Below are 24,798 nucleotides of genomic sequence, written 5' to 3' on the forward strand. Positions count from 1 at the left end.
CATTTTACTAGTAACATCGTGTCAGTGTCATCACATCACATCACAGTCGGACAGTTGACATCTTATCTGAACGTGGAACGGTTTGGTTTCATGATGGCAGCAAGCTGAGCATCCTGGTCACTTGGGGCTGCAGAAGGCCACCATATCAGATCATCTTTGACCTTGGAGCAGACAGAAAATGCCAGGCAGTCTCTTCGGAAAACGTCTTTGAAGATGAAACCCTGGAGTGACTGTTAAAGCAGTGAGCTGTCAGAAATCAGGTTAAGGCTGGAGTTCTGACCAGAAGATGATTTATGAGTGCAGATGTATCACACAGGCTCTGATCATAAATCATATCTTAACTTGTTTGATTTTCCTTTTTCCATGTTGAGAGATCAACTGATCATTTTAGGATAAAACTACAAAGCTCAAACTTCTACCAGTTTTATCAGTTTCACTTTCAGCTTCAAGAATTCTGCCAACGAAGGTTATCGGTGCAGACAGAGAGTTTGCATAGTGTCACATGAGATTAAGTAATGTTATTATTGGGTTATTGCTGCAATATTTGAAAGGCAGTTGTGTAAAGTGGTATCTGTGGTATATGTGAAGTATGAGATCTATTGTGCTCAAGCTGCAAGATTTCTCAGCAGGTCCACACAACTTGTGGCTTAGCTAGTTACACCTAGCTACATGGTTGATATCATCTTACACCACTGAACTTCAAGGCAGATGCACAATAGAATTATGAGGCAGTGACATCCACCGACTATTAACTAACTCCTGGTTGTTTTTTGATGTTCATGTTGTGCTTAACTGTTACTTTGAATGTACAGTCCCTTAACAATACTAGTGGAAAATCATGGAGAGAAAATTAATTGAGCTAAAGCTACTGGAGTAGCTTCCAGTAGAGAAAGGTGGCATCTCCTCTGATTCCCTTTATTATTTAACCAATGATTGCCAGTGCAGTGTGGTTGGTGTGAGAGCTGGAGTCACAACTAATTGTCAACCACCAGAACTTAAAACAACCAACTAAAAAGCTGGCAGCAACACATGAAACACTGTTTGACGATGTTTCGATGGCAGTTTTATTCTCCGTTCGTAACCCAACAACACCTACAGTGGACCTTCACACAAGAGGTGAACTCTTGCATCTTCACAGTGACCCCTTACCGCCCGAGGGTCTTCAGCCATCACTGACACACATGGCAACACCAAAACACTGCATACTAATGAGACACCTGGGAGCCGTAGTCAGGGAGCGGTCTTGTTTAGCTCTTTAATTTGTGGGCTGGGGAATGTGGCTGAGCAGAATTAATGGAGGGATGCGACTTGATTAGTAGCTCTCTAATTGGTGGTCCGGATGATCTGGACCCATCAAAAGCTTCATCTAAGAGTCCAGAGAGGAGATGCAGATCCCATCCTGATCATTTCACTTGTTGGCTTGTTAAAAGATTAAAGGATCAAAGTGCCAAAATTCTCGTTGTCACAGTTGTGTGACAGAAGTTGCGTCTTTTTTTTCTCAGCCTCAGGTCATCCGTCCCTTCTTGTCACAGCCTCCCTGGTGAACGTTTCGCCACCCTCTGCATGTGAAACTATTGTGAGTTTGGTCAGAATTTTGTGGGAATGTTTGTTTATGTGGAAAACAGACCAAACTACTCAACTTCCAGAATCCGTTTTTTCAGCCACAGAGCAGGATGGATAGTTTAGGGGAACAATTGTCTGAGGCTGAGAGGAAGTAAGTACTGTTGGACTAAAACACCGAACTCTTCCTGCTCTGTTCTGGTCCGATGCAGCGGATAAACATCCCACCAACACCTTCCATGTGTTTCCTTTGGGATTCCAGTAACACGGAAAATAAAATGTTGTAACTCATCAATCATCCTCCTCCATATTTGTGAACTTGTAATAATTGTTCCTCTGTGCCATAATCTCTGTCTTTACTAATAGAAACCACCATGATGTAAACTGCAGTGAGAGGAGCTCAGCCTGGTGTGTCTCATCGAACATTCAGACCGAACATTGACTGTTTAACTCTAGTTGTGACAGAGACTGCTTGTATTCTCACACCATCCTTTAAGGTTGCCTCAACCCCTCAGCATGTTCACACCATGCTAACAGAGTTGGCTTTTAAATCGTATAATGTCATTTTGTATATGTGATGGGGGTTGTCAATATTCAAAATGGGGTCTAACACGTATTCCTGACATATATCTCATGATTTAGACACACCATGTTCATTTTATTTGGGCTTGTCAATTTGTTTTCTGGTTGGAGAAACAGAAGAGACAACTGTTGGTATTTTATCCTAATATATACACTTTATTTGTTCAGAATGATAGGTGACGGTTTCTTGGTAGCATTAGAAAGACATACGTCAGAATGCTTTACCCGTGTGGTTCTTTCCCTTATGACAGTTGCAGAGGTAGTGGAAGGACTGACACATACTCAGAACAGTAATGCGAAACAGAAGAGTTGACCTGACGAGAAAGCATACAACATCTGCTACTGGACTGAGCACAGCACACACACAGCTACACAACTGCCATAAATGTGGTTATACACAGAATATAGGTGCAGCCATAAGTATAAGTACAGACGGTTGGAATATATGGAGATCAAGTGATAAGTTAGATTGATAGTGATAGTGATTAGCATTAGGTTCGCTACATAAAACAGTATTTACAGGAACAGAAAGACTGCAGAGGTTTGTAAACAGCACAAGCTGGAACAGATATCAGAACCCCATCAGAAAACACCGTCACGTTCATGTTCAGTTCGCACAGCACAGTAAGGCACAGTTAGCTGAACAGCTAAAGATGTTACAATCCGTTAGCCTACCAGTAGCACACTATCGAGTCACTAAAACACAAACTGCTCTTCTCTTCACACAGGAACATCAGCTCAGAACACACAGGGTGAGATTGACATGGCTTGTATTTAGACATTTTGGCTCATTTGTATATTTCTTTGGAAACATGAGAACGTAATGTGGGAAAAGCTGGTTGTATTTTATACACTTGCATGATAAAGAATCTGCCCATTCAAGATTTATTAAAAATGTTTCAGATTGTCAGACTAATTTTGGTATCAGATACAGATAACTGGAGGAAACACAAAATTCAGTTTTCAAATTAAAACGGTATTTATTAAGAGTAAGAGTTATCCAAAATACCTCGGCCCTTTGTGACACTGATCCGTAAGTTAAATCATGAATAATCTGTGATCAATTTTACTAGACACACCAGGGCCTGAGCACTGCTGTTTGGAGTGGCTTAGTCAAAGTCTAGACTTATAAACGATTTAGAAAACCTTCCATCTGATTGAAAACCCCTCAGATATGAAAAGCTGTTACTGTGGAACCACCATCTTTATTGTTTCACACAGAGTCATGTTAGGTTGGACAGCTTCCAACTGTAAAAATAAATTCAATATTTAAAAACTGAATTTTATATCACCTTCGATTATCCTGGTCTGGTATGAGCATATTATTACTGGACCACTAGATTATTTCTGCCTCTTTACATATTTAACAGTGTGAAAAAGTAACTTCAACTAGTCAATCAAAAGAAAAAAAGTTCAAAAGATAATTCAAGGACCATGAATCTTAAATATGTATGAATATGTGCCAAAAGTAAAGAGAGCATTTATTGGTTTTCCAAGTTATTTATGTCTACAAAAATAATCCAAGAGGGGGATATTAATCAATATTCATGTTAATATAATCTTTTGTTCAAATATAAGCAAATCATAAAAGGTATCTTTTCTTTCAGAAAATACAAACAAATATACAAATAATAATAATAAAAAACTTTGAATTTGATAAGGCTATTGGTGCACATCACATTTTATTTGTTTATAAATGATTTAATAAATAGCATTTAATTTCCATGACTTTCTATTGGGCTTTACACATAAAAATAAATGCACTGCACATTAAAAAGTCTGAGATTAATAGCACATAGATTTATAATATACAGCATCAGTTGGGCTTCCACAATTCAGACTTAATATTTCAAGTAAATCAGATTTCTTCTGATCATCAGAAGCGCTTCAGTGCTCATTCTCTGCTACTATTAAAAAGCTGAATGCTAAATTTAATTCATTCATATATTCTTTTGTTCTGTTTTAAAAGATAAACATTCTGTTGTATTTTTACAAGAACATGTAGAAGTCATGGATCAGTTTCTGAAATAAAACCCTGGAGGGGAGAAAGAAAACAGATTTAAAATCCGGTTTAAGCGATCTGCCGCCAGCAGGGGGCGGTGTTATTTGGTAGACTTGATTGTATAGACAGTTCTACTCACTGAGCGCAGGAGAGGAAGGTAGAACATTTCAATACGTTCAAATCTCACAGAAACGGCTATTTATTTCAGCAAGTCCAATTCAAAACCTGAAACTCATATTTTATAGATTGATTGCACACAGAGTGATACTGAAGTGATTATTTATGGTCATTTTACTGGTTATGACAAAAAAAATAAACCAAACCAACTGTTTGCAATGTTAAATGAGAAACGTTATGGACAAGTTACAGCCAACACAATGATGGGTCAGAATGCTGACTACAGTTTTATCTTTCACAGAAGGTCACTGCTAAAGTAGAAGGCTGTAAGTGTTAGCCAAGAAACACAGAAAGTTAAGTGGAAGGTAAAACAAGATAAATAACCTTAAAGCTGTGAAGCACAAGCCATTTATCAAAGCACTTTTCAACTCATCTGGATTTTTACATCTGATCATCTCCGTCTTAGCAAGTTCAGATTTTTCTACCAGAGTTTTTCCATCCACTCAACTTTCAAATGATATGCTTGACTTGTCTTGAGTAACATTTGAATTTTGGGTTTTCAATAACCGTTAACCATGATGTTTAATATGAATAACTAACACTTGAAACGTATCAGTCTGTGTGTAAAAGATCAGTGTATGAGTTTCACTTTTTCAACTGAATCAGTAAAACAAACAAACTCAACAATATTCCATTTATCCATTCTGTTGTATGTAAGTGACACCAAGTTATAGTCTTAAAAAAACACACACACAGTGGCTGAAACCATGAGCAGAACAGGCCCTGGTCTGAGATCGGTAGGGATCACTCTGCCTTCAGCAGCAGATTCATCTCATCAGCTCATTAATCTGAGCGTCATGTCGACTCCTGGGTAATAACAGAATGTGGTTTAAGGTGTGCAACACAGATGGACATGTATTTTCATGATTCGCGGTACATCTGTTAGCTGAAGGCAAGAGAAAAGCCAAGACAAAGGCGCCCCCTATACCCCCTTCCTGTTTGTTCATGATTGCTTTCAAAGATCAAATTCATTTTGAAATCAAAAAGTGTTTGAATGTTTGTTTTTTTTCTGCATGCAACATCTTTGGTGGTTCTTGCATGAACGGTGTCACCCAGGCGGACCCTGAGATCCTGACCCAACCCACAGCCCAAAGTCTGAAAATTCACAAAAATAATGTTTTCTATATTCAGGGTAAAACAATTCAGTTCAGGTTTGATGAGTTAAAACTTTGACCTCGTGAGGATCGAGTGTTTAGCAACACCAAAACAGCCCTTCAGGTCTGTTTCAAATCTGAATTATAGCTGGAATTATTAGCTACCTGTGGCCCATTGTCATACTTACAGTAGTTATACAGTGATCAATACAAAATTGAAAATGCAGTTAAGGAATGGAAAACATGTGGGTACAACTGACACTAGCTGCGTTTACATTGACCATATAATAGTGCAATTTGACATTTCGACAATAAATTTGCTTAATGGAAACACACCGATTTTTGAAAAAACTAATTTTTCCAATAAAGAGTTGAGATGATTTTTTTTTTTTTTGGAAGTATTGAAACTGGTTCATTTTGCAAAACTGCAATGGAAACACTTTGTTTACATCATAAATGTCACATGATCAACAACTGGATGAAAACTATGAAGAAGAAGACAACAGGAAGTAGCTCATGGCATGGCAAGTTTTTTAATTACTTATCGTATAAACAAACTTATTTGTGTGTGATTTTAATTGTGTTTCTTATTTAATAGAAACACTGCAATTCCAAAATTTTGTTTTTCCGACATTAGCAGAATACTGACAACATTTTCCACACATTTGTAGAAGAAACGCAGCTAGTGGTTTTCTTGTGATGCCCCTCGGCAGAATGGCGCCCTGGGCAGTGAGACGTATTTCCACGATTGTCACTGAAAAGCAACGGAAAACATGCTGCATGTCTGTGTGTGCACACCATATGCTACACAAGGCTGGATTACAATTTCCAGTTAGTAGAAGAAGTCTGCAACACATGTACCATTCAGGAATGGAAATGGTTAGTCAGTTACTGAAACAACGAGACACAGAACAGATTCACTTAAAGCTTTCACATTCCAACGCAGATATGTTAGGAGACAAATGGAACAGGTGTGAGTTTCTCTTTATCAGAGCAGGAATAAAATGTTTCACATTTAACACAAAGTTTGTCATCTTCATATTGTTCTGTCGACAATTTACTGTACAACTACCCTGCAATTGTTACACTGTATTTAAATTTAAGGCAATGCATCACAGACTGGACTGCCACTAGAAACACATTTCCCTGTATATTTGCATTAATATGAGAGAGAGTGTATTGCTCATGGGCTCTGCCTGTAGACGGCCCCCAATACACAGATGGGGTTTTGGTCATTAATACCTTATTAAGGCCCACAGAGGAAATTACATTCAACCGTAATTAAATTCAGTGAATTGCAGCAATTTTAAAACAATGTCAGGGGTTGTAGTGTGGCAATTTGACATTTAGTGCAGTATACTTGATATGAGAGTGGGGCTATTGTACCCAAGACGGTTAATGCAGCATTTTTTATGACTTGATCAAAGGTTTGCACAGGTTTTACAACACAGCTTTACAGTGCTCTGGAGGACAGAGTAATATATGGATACCAGCATCACCAGCTGTGACCACATCTGTTCAGTTTTACAGTAACTGGGGAACCCAGTCGGAGTCAGTTTTATTCTGTTAAAACTCTTTTTATAGTGTCTGAAGACAAAAAAAATCAGCATCCAAAGCAGCATTTCTTGATAAATTCTGAAATATCCATGTCAGGCCAGTAGGTGGCAACACTGTCAACATTTACTCCATCAAAATACAAAAAGGAGAAAAATTAGCTATACTTTAGCTAATTTTGTCTCTGACACCAATTGCTATTTTTTGCTTTGTCATCTCCCCTCGCCCCCCCCACCCCCCAGTTTTCATGGCAACTTAAAAGAGAAAGGTGAAGAAAACGTTAGAAAATGTGCTGCTTCGGTTTCCAGCAGAAAACAAAAACATAAATATGCTGTGATATTAATGTTCCTTCAGATCTTCGTTTTGTGATGTTAATATGACAAACAATATTTTAATACTCAATGGTAACCCACAGAGTAAATCATTAACTCAAATGATTTACAGGTGAAATCAAACTGCTACCATTTCTGCAGTATTTATTCTTATTCTCATCTCCACTGTTGCCAATACTCTCCCAGACTGTAGGAGGCAGTGTAGGGCACCTATTAAAAACACGGTTACCATGAGTGGTATTATTGTCGTCATGGTTCGAATCATTATGGTGTCTGTCTTTTCGAACCTCCACCAGGAGGCGCTCTTGCTTGTCCACCATGTTTTTCGTTAACTCTCTGCGTAGTTACTAAGTTTCCGAAGTGCATGGTGTCGAAAATTTAGTCCGCACGGACAATACGTAGAGGGGCGTGGTTATTAAAATGATGCAATTTGAACGCCCTGTGCCCTGCGCACCTGTCAAGCACAAATCAAGCATTACACTTAACAGCTTATTTTCATGTCTTATTACATGAAATAAAGAGTCCAAGATCTAAAGTCTAAGTCAAGTATTGACGTTTCAAGATGCAAATTTAAGTCAACTCAGAAGTGTCTGTTTTCATGACTTGAGTCTATGATACATACTGTCCTAATATCTGTCATGTGGCCTGGCCTATGTTGGTTGCCAAAAATAAGATCAAACATATTCACTTTTGCAGCAGTGATGCAGGAAACCACAGTAAGTTACTTCCTCGTTATGTATTTTGAGCGTTGTTCTGTAGAAGGTCACTTTGAGTGCAGAGGCTTTTGACGTCTTCTTGGATAAGGGAGTTGTGTACCACCAATACCATTAAATGGTTTGGTGTTAGGTGAAGCTATAATGTGTTGTGAAATTTGCTTTCACAGAAATTACTGACTGAGAAATAATCACTGACACACAAGACCCCAAGTTCAACTTTTTGGTCCATATCTGAGATCATTCACACCTCACCAAACAAACTGGACTTTCTAGACAAAGTAGACTTTGATTAAAGCAGACTATAGAAGGCTGATGTGAATGCACCCAATGTATTTTTTTTACAACTGGATCTATGTTTGATTTATTTAATTCGCACACTGATTGAATTTCTGAAGGGTCTTTAAACTGTGGAGAGCATCTCGCTTGTATTTTCTTCATATTGGAAACCAGGTGAAACCAGAATAACAGACTGATGTAGCTTTTGGGTGTTTGAACCTGGGTGGTTTCAATTCAGTCAAAGTGAATCAAAGTAATTTATTTATTTCATGAATAAAAAAACACTCCAGTGGATGGACCTTAAGTACATTAAAATCAGCAGCATATCTGCAGTGTCCCAGAGAGATCGCACTTATGTAGAATTAGGGTGGAAAAGATAGGAAGTTTTGTCTGTAAGTTTCTTATGTTTACCACCTTTTTTTTTACAGTTGTAGTCACAGCCAGTGCGCTATTATAAACAGATACTGTACCTCACCTTCCCTACAACACAATGGTTGCTTTGGCAGTTATTTTCAGAGAAGTACCAAGGAGTGCCCCAACCAGAGTGTGGTTGATCAGTGAGAGGCAACTCTTGGCTTGGAGCCCAGTTGATTTATACTTGAAAGTGTTGAACGACTGCAGCTGGGGTGAAGGTCAAGGTTTGGCAGTGCAGAACGGTTTTAAATGTTGGTCTCTCTTTGCATGGGCTCTGCATCTGTTTGGTTTTGGTCGGTCAGGTCTTCGGAGGCCTGGGCCGCACCGTCAGCCTCCTTCTCATTTCGAACTCGGTCGGGATCTTCCGTCTCAGTTCGTTTGTACATCTCCACCTGCTTACGCTCACGGTCCAAGAGTCTGTAGTTAATGAAGTTTCCAATGAAAAGCCAAATACTCGCCAGGATGACAACACTACCACAGCAGAAATACATGTACTTGTAATTTTTGGTGACGTCGACAAGTTTCCCTGAAAGAGAGAGCGAAAGACGGTTGAGTTGCATGCAAGTGAGGTCATCAAGTCAATATTACATTTAAAACAAACTAACAAACAAAAAGTGTTCAAAGACAGGAAAACTACCTGCCAATGGTGGACCAATGAGAACAGGGCAGCACTCTATAATTGTTGTGAGTCCCACAGCACTGGAGAACCTCGGAGCTCCAACCAGGTCCATCAATGTCTCAAACAGCACTGAGCTTACCATGCCAAAAGCAAAGCCAAAAAATACTGCATACACCACCAGGCCAGTGTAGCTTTCCACTAGTGGGCAAAGGATATGGCACACCCCATTGTACAGCACAGCGAAACTGAAAAAATACTGGATCTTGGGGCGAACCCATCGTGAGTTGGCCAGCAGCCCCATGGAGGGTCTGGCAAACATGTCCACGAAAGCCAAGACTGAGAGCAGGAGGGCAGCAGAGTATTCATCCACACCCATGTCTTTGGCATAGGCAGCGAGGAAGACAATGGGTGCAAAGAAACCCAGGAACATTATGACGTTGCCTGACAGGTAGATGAGGAAGCCCCGATGCTTGAACAGCGTCAGGTCCAGGTACTTGTTGACTATCTGCCAGAGGGTGCGCTTTTCAGTTGTAGTGGTGACGGCGGCCAGCGCCTCGTCCTTCTTGATCTTGCCGGGCGGCGGTCCGAGCGGCCTCATGAGGGAGCCGGCCACGCAGCAGTTCAGCAGCAGCCCACCCAGGATGAGGAAGCTGCCTCTCCATCCAAACTGGTTAAAGAGGTACTGGTTGAGAGGTGCCAGAGTGCTGAGGAAGACTGGGCTGCCTGCCATCGCTAACCCATTAGCAATGGGGCGCTTCTTAAAGAAATATTTGCCTATCATCGTCAACGCTGGCTGCAGGTTGAAGGCCAGTCCAAGTCCTGCAAAGATGTACATAAAAAGGACATTCAGCAATGATTAGTCCTCAAGAAACCAAGTAAAGTAAGTAACACACACAGATTATCATTACTTTTTTCTAAATTACTGTTGAAACTTTCATTTGATGAAGAGAAGTACATTCCTTTCAAATAAAGCAAATAATATGTGATGTATTCAAGAACTTATATTCTAAAGACCGTCTGATTTCATATGTAGTTTCTGTCAAAAACTGGTAACCGTTTCTATTTCACTTTCAAAATGTAACCATGACGCTGAATGCATTTGAGTTTCCAAAATACAGTAGTTTCTTGTTTTTAATATAAACAAACTCCACAGTAACATCTATGACCATTTGGCTGCATAATAACAGTATGACAAGTCAGTTAAATTACATATTAAAGATTGTTTGTGTCATGGAAACGTCAAATAGGATTATACTTTTTTTTTATAGAATGAATACAACTAATTATCACCCAAACATTTTAGCTCATGAAAGATTGAAGCTGCCTTCATTTTTAACCTACACACATTGGGTTGGGATCATTTTAAAGTTATATTGTGATTACTATTAAAGTTCCTTTTATCAAATACATTTATATATATATATATATATATATATATATATATTACAGTAAATACATAAATACTGCTAGAACAGGGTTTCCCAGCCCTGGTCTCAGGGCTTCTGCCTGCATGTTTTACATGTTTCCCTGCTTTAAAACACACAGATGACTGAAATTCAACAAAAGCCTTTTAATTCACCATCAACTGAAAACGGGTGTGCTACAGCAGGGAAACATCTGCAACATGCTGCTCAGTTTGTCCAGAGGACCAGGGTTGAAAAAATGCTAGCACAGCTGAATGTAGGGGTTGCTAAGTGTTAAGTTTTGCTCTACATGTAATTGTCCAAAACGTTGAAAAACAGCAATTACATTACCTAACGTGTTAGAAAAGATGTACCTAATTATGCACCAAAAACGTTAAGCAAAAGAAAAGCTGTCTAAGCAAAGCCATTGCTAAGCTTCTGCTTGCTAATGTTAGCATTTAGCACCAGAGAGGAACACATTCCTAGATATTTTTGTAGCTTTTTACTAATGTGTTTTTGGTGATTTTTTTGTTTATTAATAACATAAGTTTCTCACCATATAGTGAAGAGTGGAGTCAGCTGTTATCAGCCTGCTCAGTATTCTGCTAATGGCTGCTAGCTCCTACACAAACTTTAAATGCCATAAGCTAAACTTTATCTTGTTGTAGTGTCTCAATATTAGATTTATGCTTATTAACATCTTCAGCTGTTTTCGGGTAATAAATTCAGTCTAGTATATTGTAATTTGCTAGACGTCCATAATAGAAAGTTGGAAGATAAAATAATCTAATCTAAAAATAAAGAGCAGTACAATGACTAAACAGATTAAATGATGCAAACATGTTTCTTGCTACACCAGTTTTATTTTAACTTCTCCTTAGCGAGGTGGAGGCTAATCCCACCGTCTCAACATGGACTTCCTGAAGTGGACAGGCTTACCTCCGATGACACCGATGCAGATGTAAAGCTGCATCACGTTGGTGCAGAAGGACGCTGAGATCATGCCCACGGCACAAAGGCAGCCGCCCATCATGACGATGGGTCTGCAGCCGTACGTGTTGACCAGTATGCTGCTGATGGGACCTGCAGCGAATAAACAGAAAACACACAGAGGCTTACACTGAGGGATTTAATCTGAAGACTGGAAACAACAAGCAATGTCTGCTACCAGCGACCTTTTCATATTATCGCTTCAAATCTGTGAGCGATGAGCGGCCGTGTGTAATCACTCTGTCAGCATCAGAGGAACATGTTAGCAGCCTAACAACAATATCATCCTGTCAGATGAGCTACAAACTCCAACAAACTGAACTAATCAGACCCGTTTCTACGTCTCTCTGTTGCGTTAGATTTACTTTTTTACATAAGAAACTAGCCTGACTTTATGTTTTCGATCATTGTCAGAATCAAAATATTTCTGTCTTATAATTAACATAAGACAAAATTATTTTCCTCTTTATTATTATTATAAAGAGGGAGACAAATTACAGCTTTATTGATTTATTTACAATAATAAAGACTATGCATCTTTTAGTACTGGAGTCTGCTAAACTTTTGAGTGCATGAGTGGCAACCTGAGCATGAAATTTCTTTTCTTTTTTTTTTTTTTTTGGTACTTTCTTAGCCTAATATTTTTGCTACCACCTGGAAGATGAGTTATATTCCTAGCAGTTCATAATAAAAAACCACAGACGACTCTGAGTCATTGCTGAAGTCGCTCTTGAGGAATCTCTTCCCGACCTTGAGGAAAGCTTCCCTCATTACCATTTGTATTCTCAGGGGGGGGAACCTGAAATTGGCAATGATGAGGACTCAGCTGATTACGCCATTTCTGGCTGGGAGACGACAAGCGTTTTGCAAAAAGAGGTTGACTTCATTACTCAGTGGACCAAAACCCAGAACTATCCCAGGACCTCCACTGTACCGGCCTGTTTGTCTCGGCATAGAGCAGCTCCACACATTTCATGAGTAGTAGTGAACAGAAAGCCATCATGGTCCTATTAGACCATCACCATGTGTCATTAGGTGAGTTTCCATTGACCATATAATTGCAAAATTTGACATTTTGAAAATAAACTTGCTTCATGGAAGGATGACAATTTTGAAAGAAAAAAAAAATCAATAAAAGGTTTTGGTGTTAGGATGAGGTGTTTTTTTTTTGTCTTTTCTTGGTTGTATCAAAATTTGTGTATTTCGCAAAACTACAATAGAAACACTTTTCCACATCACACGAGTCACATGCTCAACAACAGGATGTTGCCGCTGGTGTAAACCACGAAGAAGAAGACGACAGGAAGTGGTAGGAGGATGATGGTGCAGCATGTTTTTTAATGACTTATCAGGAGAACAAACTAGTCACATGCTACAATAATTGCGTTTCATATTTAATGGAAACAAAACAATTGCTAAATTGTGTTTTTCCAACATTAGCATAAACTTGAGTATTACTTCACCACATCTAGATGCCTAAATATGTTAAGTTGCTGCCATGTTATTCGTGTTAGCAAGTAATAAAGTAGAGGCTAAGTGCACATTAAAAAAACGGGCTTCCTGTTAAAGGGAGGATAAGCTGGAAGATAAAGAAACAAAAACATGTAGTTGATATGTTGGCTTCTATCAGGCAGCTGCTGGTTTTAAATGTTCTGTCTTTAAACTTTCCATGACTGAACGTGAATTCAACAGTTCAGTCTAACAACAAATGCTCCATATTGATCTTAATCACACTGCTACACTGGAAAGTTCAAACACGTCACGACATACTACGTGTTTTAACTAGGTTGGATAGCTGCGAGAGTTTCTGTCTGAAGTTTCCGACTGCTAATTTTATAACCTGTCAGTGTCACCACACCTCATTCTACTGAAGCGTTTTGTTTAGAAGTCGCTTCGTTTGACAGATTGTCTACATAACTACTTGGACAACAAATCCTGAAGAGGTAGACTTTAGTCAGTCTGCATACATGGCTGAGTGGTGAGAACATGACTAAAAGGTTCGCAGGAAACAAGGAGGAAAACCACGTGGCTGATTCCAGAAGTCAAAGGAGTCATTTTGAATTTTGTTGGTGCTTTAGAGTTCAGGAACTGAAGAGTGGCATTACCACGTCGAGCTGTGGCACCAGATAGGCAAAGTTGCTGCCTCTGGCTATATTTGACCCAGAGGTAGCATTTTATACTCATAACATAAACAGTGTCTATAAAACGTATTCGTCCTCTGATGTTAAAGTGCAAACTGATTTCCACAAAATAATGACAATTGAACAAAAAAATTTGTTCTATCCATCCCCTGACTTATACTTTTCAATAAACGTTTCTCTGACTTGTTTTTGTCTTCATGCTGTCCTGGTAGCCAGGAATACTGATGAACACACACAGTAGTCTTTAAACTACAATCACACATTCCACTCATTGTGAGACTACTACCACTACCTGGTTTGATCTCTGTTAAATTAGGTCCATCACTTTAAAGGGTGACATAGGGGTCCCCCACCTCTCATCCAGTGATAGACGCCACTCCTAAAAATTCTTAAATCTAACATCTCATTTAATTTACTTGTACAATTTTAACTTCCTGAAGCAAATAAAGAACTGTGAAAATATAACTGGTCAAGCATTTCTTAAGGCTGTTTTGTTTGTGCAGCTGACTCTTAGTTTTGCATGTTGTAGACAAGGTTAGCACAGGGCAGTGCTAATAAGGGAAAAGGTCTTTTCGGCCATTTGGAAGGACTGGATTATTACTTGCGGGTGTCTGCTGCTTGGCTCATTACCAGCTAGCCTCCCGGTAATGGCGGCGCTGTGTAAACAGCACACAAAAAGCAGCTGCAGGGGAATTAGAAAGGTGTTAAACATTCAGAGTGATGGAATCGCCAGTGTAATAGGCAGGACAAGAGAGCAGGTGTTTAATGAATAGCTGATGAGTTCAATCAATATGAATGAGTGAGTAACAAGAGCCACTCACTTAGTACCTGCACATATTGACGGAGTCAACACATGATAATGACATTCAGTCTGTGGAAAGCTTTAAAAAGGAGATCTGAGAGTCGGGATCTGACCACTTATCTGCAGCTATTCCCCCGCTGCAGTCTGTTAGAGGCAGGCCGATAATGAGCAACAAGCAGCCAACCTTGTCGGCGTTGGAGTGTTTTCTCACAGCTTCGGAGTTTAAGCTAATGAATACTGCCCATGATGAACAATCAGACACATTCCCTCCAGTTTGTAGCCATCATATCCACTGTGGATCCCTCCAGAAAGTCTGGATTTGCAAATAAAAGACCACAACAAATATAGCCTGCATTGCATCGTCAACATACTTTTTAAGATTTACTAAATGTCTCTTTGTTCTTCTATCTGCTGTGTCCAACTATCCAGCTTCATCATGCTTGTTCCTGACCGGCACAGATGGCGGCAGCAGCAGAGGCTCTGATTGGAGGATTACAGCATGGGCAGATGGCAGCCATGGTGGGCCTGGGTGAGCGATCTGCTGAACGCAGACCAATATGCCGGGGCCCATGTCCGGCTCACGATCATTTCCCACCAGTCAGAAGCGTCTAATGTTTCAGTCACCTGTCGTCTGATTGGCTGCCTTACCCAGATTTTCAGCAGGGTTTAGTTAATCCATCAGGGATTAACTAAAATCACTGATCGTGATTGAGATCTGTAGTTGATATTGTACAAACCACCAGGCCTGAACTCTAGTCGTGACAGTCACTTCCATCGTTTTACTCTCTGCCAAAATGAACTTGTTCAGGTGTAGGGTCGGGAAAAGGGCAGCTAACATCTCTGCAGACCAAACACATGCTGGACACAAACTGTTCGGACTTTTACCTCTAGGACGGCGCTACAAAGCCCTCTTTACAAAAACCAACTTCTTTTGTCAAAAACAATGTATATATACCTAGTTACAAAAAATGTTTATGTATTTGTTTATATTTTAATTATCTTCATTGTGAGCAAAAGTAGATCTGAAGTCAAATATTCTTTGCCTCACACAATCATATAAAGCTGATTCTGATAATCTAAAATCAGTTTTTTGGTTAGTAAGAAGACATAAATTTAATGCCATTTACTCTTTGTCTTTAAAAACATATTAAAGTTTGAACTTGTCCAATATGTTGCTGCTTAATTATTTTGGTAATAATTATCTTAACTTGACAAGCTAAGCTAATTAAACTAGGCTAATCTGGGAGGAAATATGACTTCAGATTTAACTTCCCGCCATAAAGAGATCTGTTCAGTTTTATCCAGAATGCTATTTCTTCTCTTGATTTGTCACAACTAAAAGTTATTATTGGACCCAAATATCAATGTGGTTTAGGTTGTGTCTTTGTTTAAGACTCTTATTTTTGAGGAAGAAAAGAATTAGTTTTTGATTTGCCCTGTGGTGTTGTAAGCAATGCAGCATTAGCAGCTTGCAATGCTAAAGGCTACTTCCTAGCCTTACAGTCATTTTAAATGACTACAGTTGATCATGTCTATTTCAAAATCTAAATCAGTAAACAGTTTCACTTTGACACATATTAAGCTGCGTTATCGGTCCTATCTAAAGTACAGATAAGTATGTTAAACATGAGTTCAGTCTAACATGTGACAGGTTTACAGATGACAGCAGATGCTTTCGCTTTCAGGACTACTTACCTGCTGCATACATGACAGCTAGCATGATGGAGGAGATCCAGGCCACCTGGCTGTAGGACGCATCGAAGATGATCTGGATGTCTTTGAAGAAGACTGTGATGGCTTTGGGGAAGGCGTAGGAGAATCCGATGGAGATGAAGGATCCCAGCACCACCGCCCACCCCCACCCACCATCCGGTGGGGGCACGGCAGCACCTGCGGTGGGGGGTGGCATCACTGGCCCACCTTAACGCTGAGTTTTCACTGTAGAGACAGATAAAAAACACAAGGAAAATCAAGATCAATGAGTAGAAAACTTAGGTAAGAAGCTGTAGTTTTGTGGATTGTTTTTCATAAATTTGCACCTTTCATTGTTCTGACTGAGACTTTGGACAAGACCTTCATCATGAGCTAAAACAGTCTTTTATTTCACAGTTGAAGTTCCTGAGCTCATTTATGATGCTAAGATGAGCCTAATTCAGCAGCACTATCAGTTGCTACAGTTACCATTTAGAAAGTGTGTTTACAGGAAAATGTCCCTGATTATTACTGTCAGCTGTGTGCACAGTACACACACATCCAGGAGACAATAAAACCTCTTTCTTTCCCGTCATCCAGGTGTGACAGCAGGCAGGCATAAAGCCACATTCCGGAGCTCCATGTCCGGCTGCACAAAAAATACACACACACACTGACGCTCACACACACACATGCATACACCGTGTGTGTGTTTGCTTGAACTCAATGTACCTGAGAGAGCAGGCCCCGCCCCCAGTTCACCTTGAACACCTCCCTCCTCAGGAGATAATGGAAACATTACTACGTGGGGGGGAGGGGTCAGGTGACAGAAAGGTAAAATCAGGTCAGGTGGAATGTTTCTGAGCAAACACACCTTCATTACCAACAACCTGTTCACAGACGCATTGTAAACTGTGGAGGTAATACCAAATATTTTCAGGTTTTCATTATCAGTCAGCTGTTGCTTTGGATTGGAATTAGGTTAAAATGCTGGCAGACCGCTTTGCTTTTACAAGCTATCAGCCAGTTAGCGTGTTTGCATAGTAAGATGACATGCAAACCTGAGGAAAGTCAGTTTAACGTGCTTTAACTATACATGAGCGGGATCATGTCTGAGCATTTTAAAGGTGGGAATTTACCAAAGGTAATACTGGGATCATATGTATGTTTATCAACAGTCCAGTCTACAGATTACACATCTCCCCCAAATTCTTAAATTTAATTCAGATTCCCCTTGAGACTAAGACCATCTACTTTTTTCCTTCCATTTAACTTTCCATTGATATGATTGGATACAGCACTCAAATGCATTTTTAAGGCATGGAGTGAGTCAGTGATTGGACAGCCATCAGGTCATGATTTTGTAGTCCAGAATAAAATGCTTCATGACTAAAAATCTTTTTTTGCTGACCTGAGAAACAGAATTTTGTGTTTCATTCATTTTCATGGAAGCCACAACCATGAAAATGAAGAGAAATAACCACAAATTCTGACTCTGTGTAATAAATCAACGGAAATTTTGAGGTTTTGAATCAAACTGCAGCAATAAATAAAACTTTATGATGAAAGTCTAATTTAATAGGATAATTAACTAATAATTATCCTAATAAATTGTAGTCAAATGGAGCAATATGTAGACATAAGTACGTAACTTCAACCTGTTCATTTGCTTTTTTATCATTTAAATTAGAAATATACAATAAAATCAAAGACAACAGCAGAAAAAACCTGAAGTTTCTCAAAATTCGACTTACCTTTATAAACTATTTCTACTGTGCTCTCTGCTGTCGGCCATGAAGGAAAACTGTTTAGCCACTCAGAGTCGCTTCAAATCCAAACATCTGGTTAAACATGTCCAAAGTGAACTTATTAAACAACTATTCACTGATTTGTCTTCTTATCTCTCGCCATTAAATTCCCTAGATCGAGAGCAGAGTGAAGTGTGTGGCCTGGAACGAGGCGGAGTGTGTGTACCTGAAAGCAGCCAGTTCAAACAGAACCGGCAGGATGACTCTTCACTTGTCAGACTGACGGAATGACTCGTGACAACGATGTTAGAGAGAGCAGGCTGCTTTACTTTCTGCTCTAATCTGTTCAGGTTGTAATAAAACCAGGTCAGACTATATAAAGCAGCAGTTACCTGAACACACACTGGAATGACTTTGACAAATACGATTTGCTTTGTCTTAATGAAGGGAGATTTTGACTGAAATAAATGAATCAAAGTATTATATTTAGATGACTGGGTGATCATTAGTACAAGCCGATATGTAAAGATGATGCTTCTATATGTGTTTTTACGATGTAAAGCACTTTGAAATGACTTGTTGCTGAAATGTGCTGTACAAATAAAATTTGATTGAGTGATTGATTAAATAATGTAAAAAAAATAGAGCTACATAGCTACCCTTTCGAAAGCAGATAACCTTGCTTGAGGAGCCAATCCAAGCATTTAGCTTGCAAAAAGTAAGTGAATATTCATCAGTGCTGACTGAATGTCTGCATAGGGTAGAATGAGATTTAGTAATGATATCCATATCAGTTCAAACTATCACAGTATTAAGCACTTTTAATCTAACATTGTAAACAAGAAATTGTTCTTAATGTTTTGTCTGGTGGCATAAAGATTTAACTACCAAACTACATTTTTTTACAATTTCAAAAAATTGATACAGAAACAGATTCATAGAAAGATGACACTACAATGTTTATTTTCCTAAAGCCATTGAAATACAAGGCAGATACCTAAAGGCAGAGTTACTCTCCCTTTAAGTCTTTTAGTTTCTGGCAGCTTCTACTTTGTACCATAAAACTAATGCATCAATAATTCGACTTTATATTCATTTTCTATGATAATGTTTGAAGTCGTGCCAGGTTAATCCAACAGTTAAAGGGGTCTGGATCTGGATCCATCACAGGATTAATTGATATGAGACCAAGAGCAATTTAGAACTGTTACTAACCATACTACGAGTGTTCTTGAACTGTAGAGTGAGAATTTTACAGCTTCAAATGGCTTTACTGGGAGCATGACTTCATAGCTGGGGAAAAGATTGTGCCTCAGCCGAGTGTAATTTGGAGTATCAGTCCCTTGTATTTCTGTTTTAATCAAAGTTAGAGATTAAGCTTTTTTTTCCCCTACAGCTCCACACAGAGGATCTAATCCATGCTAATCAGATTACAGACAGCAGCTCTCAGCAGAGATGCTGGTTTGGACTGAACACAACGACAATGCATGCCGGTTTCTTGTAATCGATAAGCAGCTTAAGTTGATGGGTTTGAATATGAAGCTCCAAATAGAATGACCATAAAAAGAGCAGCGGGTAGAGTTTAAAAAGGGAACAGTGTGGCTTTGCAGAACGTGTTCATAAATGAGCCATTTGAGTGCAGAGGAAGTCAAGCAAAGCAAAGTGACTCTGTCATTACAATGTCAACATATCCTAATGCTGCTTCCAACGGCCACAGTCAATAAGGCCATCTCTGCTGTGTCCTTCACTGGATGGTTCTGACAGAGTTCTAGTGGAACTCTGTCAAGGCACTGGATTAAATCAGCTGATTTAAACTGACACAAACTGACCTAAAAATGTGATCCAGTCTGTAAAAGTTCAAAACTAAGGAAGTGTTTTACCGTAGGAGCTTGGAATTCAATTCAGAAGTGGTATCTGGTTAAAACTAGAAAGTTTTCTTGTTCTAACCAGTTTAATATCTTGTCAGGCATAAAGGGGCTCACTATGACTCTCTTCACCCCGTTTCTTCTAGATAACATCTAAAAATATGACCTTTTTTTCTTAAAAAGATGATATTTTGGTTTTAATGACATGTACATATGATTACAACAATTTTTTTTAAATCTATTTGGCTATTTCTAAGAGCACACCTCCTTTCAGAATCAAATTAAATTGCCCATTTTCATATGGTGATGCAGGTCTTGAAAAGCAGTGAGCAGTTGAATTTATTCTCACAGGTCCTTGATCATATGACCTGTGAGAATATAATTGTGCAATTTGACATTTCAAAAATAAAACTGCTTAATGGATATACGTTAATTAAAAAAACCTTGTTTTTCAGTAAATATTTTGCCGCTAGAATGAGGTGGTTTTTTTTATTTTATTTTTTTTATTTTTGACTGAATCAGAACTGGTTTATTTCCCAACACTACAATGGAGACAATTTTTTCACATCCTACGACACACATGGTCAACAACCTGATGTTCTACTGACGCAAACCAGGAAGATGACAGGAAGTAGTTGTTGCAGTAGTTGTTTGCAATCATAATACAAATGCATTTGTTAGACTCTGTGCATCATCATTAATATATCTTGAAATCTCACGGACAATCTCACGCGCTAAAATTGACCCAAGTGAAGCACGTCACAAGGACAGAAGTTGAGCGATTCATCCAATCAAACAAATTCAATTATATCTAATATCATTACAACAGCATCAGAAAGACTGAACAGAAATAGAAAGCAGTTTTGAGTCATAGAGGGAGGACATGAGTACCATGGTGCCACAGGTTTGTAAACTCTGAACAACCTGGAGCCATCTTTTTCCAACAAAAAGCCTGAATAAGGGCCGTCTTCTAACCTGAACGTTACAGAAAATCAGACTTTTAGCATTTCAGTTGAACAGCGACCTGATGAACAGACTTGACAAAGCGGTAACCCGACCCCTACAGCCAGCGGGTTCCAACGTGATCACCCCCCCTTCAACTGAGTCTCATGCTGGGACTTAAAGTTATGGCAACGTAAGCTTAGTTCTAAGGTTACCTCAGTGTAATAGCACTCATTTTGTTTGACAAAGAATTCATGATTAACATAATTATGGACTCTGAAGGTTGGAGTGAAGCACAGACCATTTACAGTAAACACAACGGTCTGTTCGTCACGATGGTTCAGGCAAACACACTTGACCTTGAGTTGGAGAGCGCAGGAGAACGGGCAGAGAGACAGCAGCCCCTTCTGAAAGCTTCTGTCTGTCTGTTAAATACATTCAGGTGATAACACCCATTCTGCTGAATGTTCAGCCTCTGCACTTTGAAGATCATGAGCTAATTCCTGAACAAGAGCCTGGAATGGAAAGTTCCCCTTCGGCTGTTCAGCTATGTTCAGCAGCCAATCCAGGGCTTTCTTACTGCCACACCTCTCTGACCTCATGGACAAGGTCAGAGGATTGAGGTGTTTCTACTGCTGTAAGTTAGTAACTAAAACCTTATTTATAGAGAAACTTTCATAATATAAACACCACTAAGTACCTATTAAATCAAGACCTATTGATTAAAAGTATGCATGTCGAAGTTTTGCGTCCTGCCCATTAAACAAGGAAATTAAAATAGTTTTTATGGTGAAAATATAAGGGTAAATTCAAAATTAGACAAAACGGCCATTTAAACCCAAGACTCCTAAGGGTTAAGAGCTCTCCAAGTCAATAAAAGAGCCTTAAAATGCACTCTGAAATAAACCACGGACCTTTGCAGACCTGTAGGCAGTGGGACTCAAATGATTCTGATTTAGCCAGAAGTCTGGCAGCAGCATATTGAATAACCTGCTACTGTTTTATGGAGGTTATGTTAACGTTTTGTGAAAAATGGTTTGCAATACGCAGTGACAAATGAAAAGGACGACTGTTTACTTTGGTAATAATTATCAAATGACAAGAGCAGGAGTGAAAAGTGCCACATGTTCCAAATGATTTATTTTTTCTTTATTTCGGAAAGATAAGCATTTCCATTTTTCTTCGTTTAGCTGAAGACAACCACCGAATGTTCTCTGTTTGACTAAGACTAAACACTTCAGTAAAGTGTAGTTAAGAAATAATATTTACAACTAAATGTCATCTGTATAGCAGTGATACCAGGTTCAAAGAATTTACCCAAGAGTGAGCCGATATAACAAAAAAAGCAAGGACTCCAAAATAGAACCGTAGGTACACCAAGCGGGCCTGGACAAGGACACAAAGTTCTGTTTGCTAATGTAACTGAGTGTTGTTACCAGCCCAACAGAGCTGCTATAAGTCAAATAACAATACGCCCGGGAAACAACTAAAAACTATAGAATTTATATAATCAAATACAACAAGAACTGCTTCCTTTTAACTACACAATAAGAGCATAAAACATTGATAAAGAGTTTCTGAAGAAGTAAAATGGCTTCTGGTACAAGTGCCATTTTTGTTCTTCAGGTACTGTTGTCCTGAGATGCATTCAGGTGGTATTGCAGCTAAATGTCATTAAATGTCACTATTCTCTAGAGCTTAGACAGCAGCATCTTACCCCTAACCACCACCATCAAACTTGGTTTTGTAAATAAAGTATAATGAGCCTGCACAGATGTTGAAATAGGTCACTGCTTTTCAGAAAACCGCAACATGTAGACATTATCAACGGAACTGTTTAGGACCCTTACATAGGAGAAACTTCAAAACAGACACATGAATATGAGCTGTGAAGGTTCCAGCTTAGCTACAGGAAGTGGCTGCATCTGGCCAGCATGGTGTTCAGCACATCCCATTATAAACCCGCTCAGTGTTGTTTTTACACTTGACTTTGTGTGCAGATTCAACAGAGAAGATAATGATGTTAACAGTGAGATATGGGAGGTAGAGCTGTCTTATTTGTCCAACACATCCCACGGATGCTTGACTGGGTAGAGGTCTGTGAAATAAGCAGGTGAAGATAGTATGATCGGTGAATGCGCATATGAAACTGGGGGGTTCGGTACCTCAAAAAAGGTTAAGAACCACTGCTTTAAGGATTTACTTGGAGTTTACATAAGTCATAAGTCAACTCCAAGGGAGGGGCTGTAGGTCACTTATGCCAGTTAATGGATATTCACTGCATTCATTCCACTGTAATGAAAAAAGAAATCCAACCAGCCAATTGGGAATGCTTCAAACTCCCTTACTGAATAAATAAATAAACTACCTTCTTTCCAGTGCCTTTTTCTGGGGTAAATTTCTAACATGGACAACCATTTTTACCTTGGTAAATGGAAACAGAAGGGGGAATTATAGAAAACCGCACTGATTGTGGAAAATATTCCATAAGAGGAAAAAATGCCTCAACATATCAAAAAGGACAAAATGTCCACATGCTGGTAAACATGTAACCCTCAAAATTCTGTCGTATACAATAAATAATTAGTATTATTCACTTCACCTCCTTGTCATTATGCTACGCCTAAATAAAACATAAAATGCTACACTCAGAAAGGTAGGAGAGAAATGTTGTACTTCATTGATTAAATATCTTCATTTTACAACTTATGGCCACAGAGGCCGCTGTTGAGTAACTTCACAAGAGTGATGTCATGATGCTCTGTCACGCTCATTTTGAAAGAGGTAAATTTAAAACAAGAAGCTAAGTCCACATTCCGCTTTATAACCGCTTTATTCCTGTAACCGTTCACCTACAGGTCAGTAAGACGGCTAAACCAGAATATAACTACATCTAAGCGGAAATACCACATCCTGAACCCGAGACAACCTGCTGCTTGGAATCTGCTTTTTACCACATCCTATCTGAAGATGAACAAAAACTCACCATGAGGTTATCTACAGGCAGCTCAGTAGCATAAAATTCTGCTACTGACGGTGTGGAGCAGTGATTCCTCTGTGAGCGCAGCAGCTTAATCATACGGCGCTGCTGATGTAAGGACAGAGACCGGATGAAGCCAGCTTTAATTCCCATGGCCTGTATAGAGCTAAACAGGAGGAGACTTTAAAATTCTAACATTTGACACTCAGATGACCGCCTTTCTCCATGGGCACGTGGACGCGTCATTTAAAAAATGTCTTCAGGAATCTAACAAGGAAACGCAGCAACCGGTCGCTATCTGTTAACTGTAGCCAGCGTCCTCAAACAAACCGACTGATAATGTCCAGGACCACCGCCAGAGACACGCGGACGTCTTCCACGGTTACCTTTCGGATGAAATGTAGACGTCCGTGTGTGTTCACGCGCTGCCTGCCGGGCTCCGTGACCTTGCCGCGAAAAGATGCGTGTGTCCGTGGGAACGGGGTAGATGTGACTTTGAGTTTCCTGAGAGTGTCTGAGCCCGCTCAGGCGCAGAGGCGGCGGCGAAGCAGCTGCAGGTGCTGCCGCGCTGCGGAGGGCGGCGCTGCGCTGAGCGGCGCGGCGCTCCGCGGGCTCTGGAGCAGATCAGGGCGGCTCAGACCGGCTCCACCATCATATCCTCATCTTATTAAATATTCCTCCATCATGCTGCTGAGCATCGCAGAATGCAGACCAGACAGCCGCACAGCAGCATTTTCTTCACATCATAAGCCCAAACTTTAATGCATTTAATGATGACAAACACAAAGTAAGTAGTACATAATGTGGAAGTTTTAGGAAATAATATATGGTAATTTTTTGTTGTTTAAACAGTAAAATCTGAAGTGTAGTGTGCATTTGAATTTACTACCCTTTATTTTCTTGCACCTA

General features: G+C 39.5%; 1 protein-coding gene across 5 annotated transcripts; it reads right to left on the reverse strand.

Moving 5' to 3' along the window:
* Positions 1–8,536: 8,536 nt before the first annotated feature.
* On the reverse strand, positions 8,537–24,484 carry zgc:165507 (monocarboxylate transporter 2). Of its 5 annotated transcripts, none has more exons than XM_015028852.1 (5): positions 24,276–24,484; positions 16,358–16,600; positions 11,669–11,812; positions 9,345–10,145; positions 8,537–9,233 (listed from the first exon to the last, which is right to left on the reverse strand). In XM_015028852.1, exons 2-5 carry the CDS (start codon positions 16,569–16,571, stop codon positions 8,953–8,955), a joined length of 1,440 nt encoding a protein of 479 aa, XP_014884338.1. In that variant the 5' UTR covers positions 16,572–16,600; positions 24,276–24,484; the 3' UTR covers positions 8,537–8,952. The 5 variants fall into 5 exon arrangements, with proteins under 5 accessions (XP_014884338.1, XP_014884340.1, XP_014884339.1 ...); XM_015028854.1 differs by lacking the exon at positions 24,276–24,484 and adding an exon at positions 23,896–24,227; XM_015028853.1 differs by lacking the exon at positions 24,276–24,484 and adding an exon at positions 18,109–18,320.
* Between the last annotated feature and the right edge of the window lie 314 nt (positions 24,485–24,798).

Source organism: Poecilia latipinna, unplaced genomic scaffold (assembly GCF_001443285.1).
Source record: "Poecilia latipinna isolate Pla-1442-1.1 unplaced genomic scaffold, P_latipinna-1.0 Scaffold137, whole genome shotgun sequence".
NCBI classification, from domain to species: Eukaryota; Metazoa; Chordata; class Actinopteri; order Cyprinodontiformes; family Poeciliidae; genus Poecilia; species Poecilia latipinna.

Coding starts and splice junctions, on each gene's coding strand:
- zgc:165507 (XM_015028852.1), bottom strand. CDS start 16,571: ATGCCACCCCCCACCGCAGGTGCTGCCGTGCCCCCACCGGATGGTGGG. Junction 11,813..16,357: donor AGCTGTCATGTATGCAGCAG/GTAAGTAGTCCT, acceptor TATTCGCTGCAG/GTCCCATCAGCAGCATACTG. Junction 10,146..11,668: donor CTGCATCGGTGTCATCGGAG/GTAAGCCTGTCC, acceptor ACATCTTTGCAG/GACTTGGACTGGCCTTCAAC.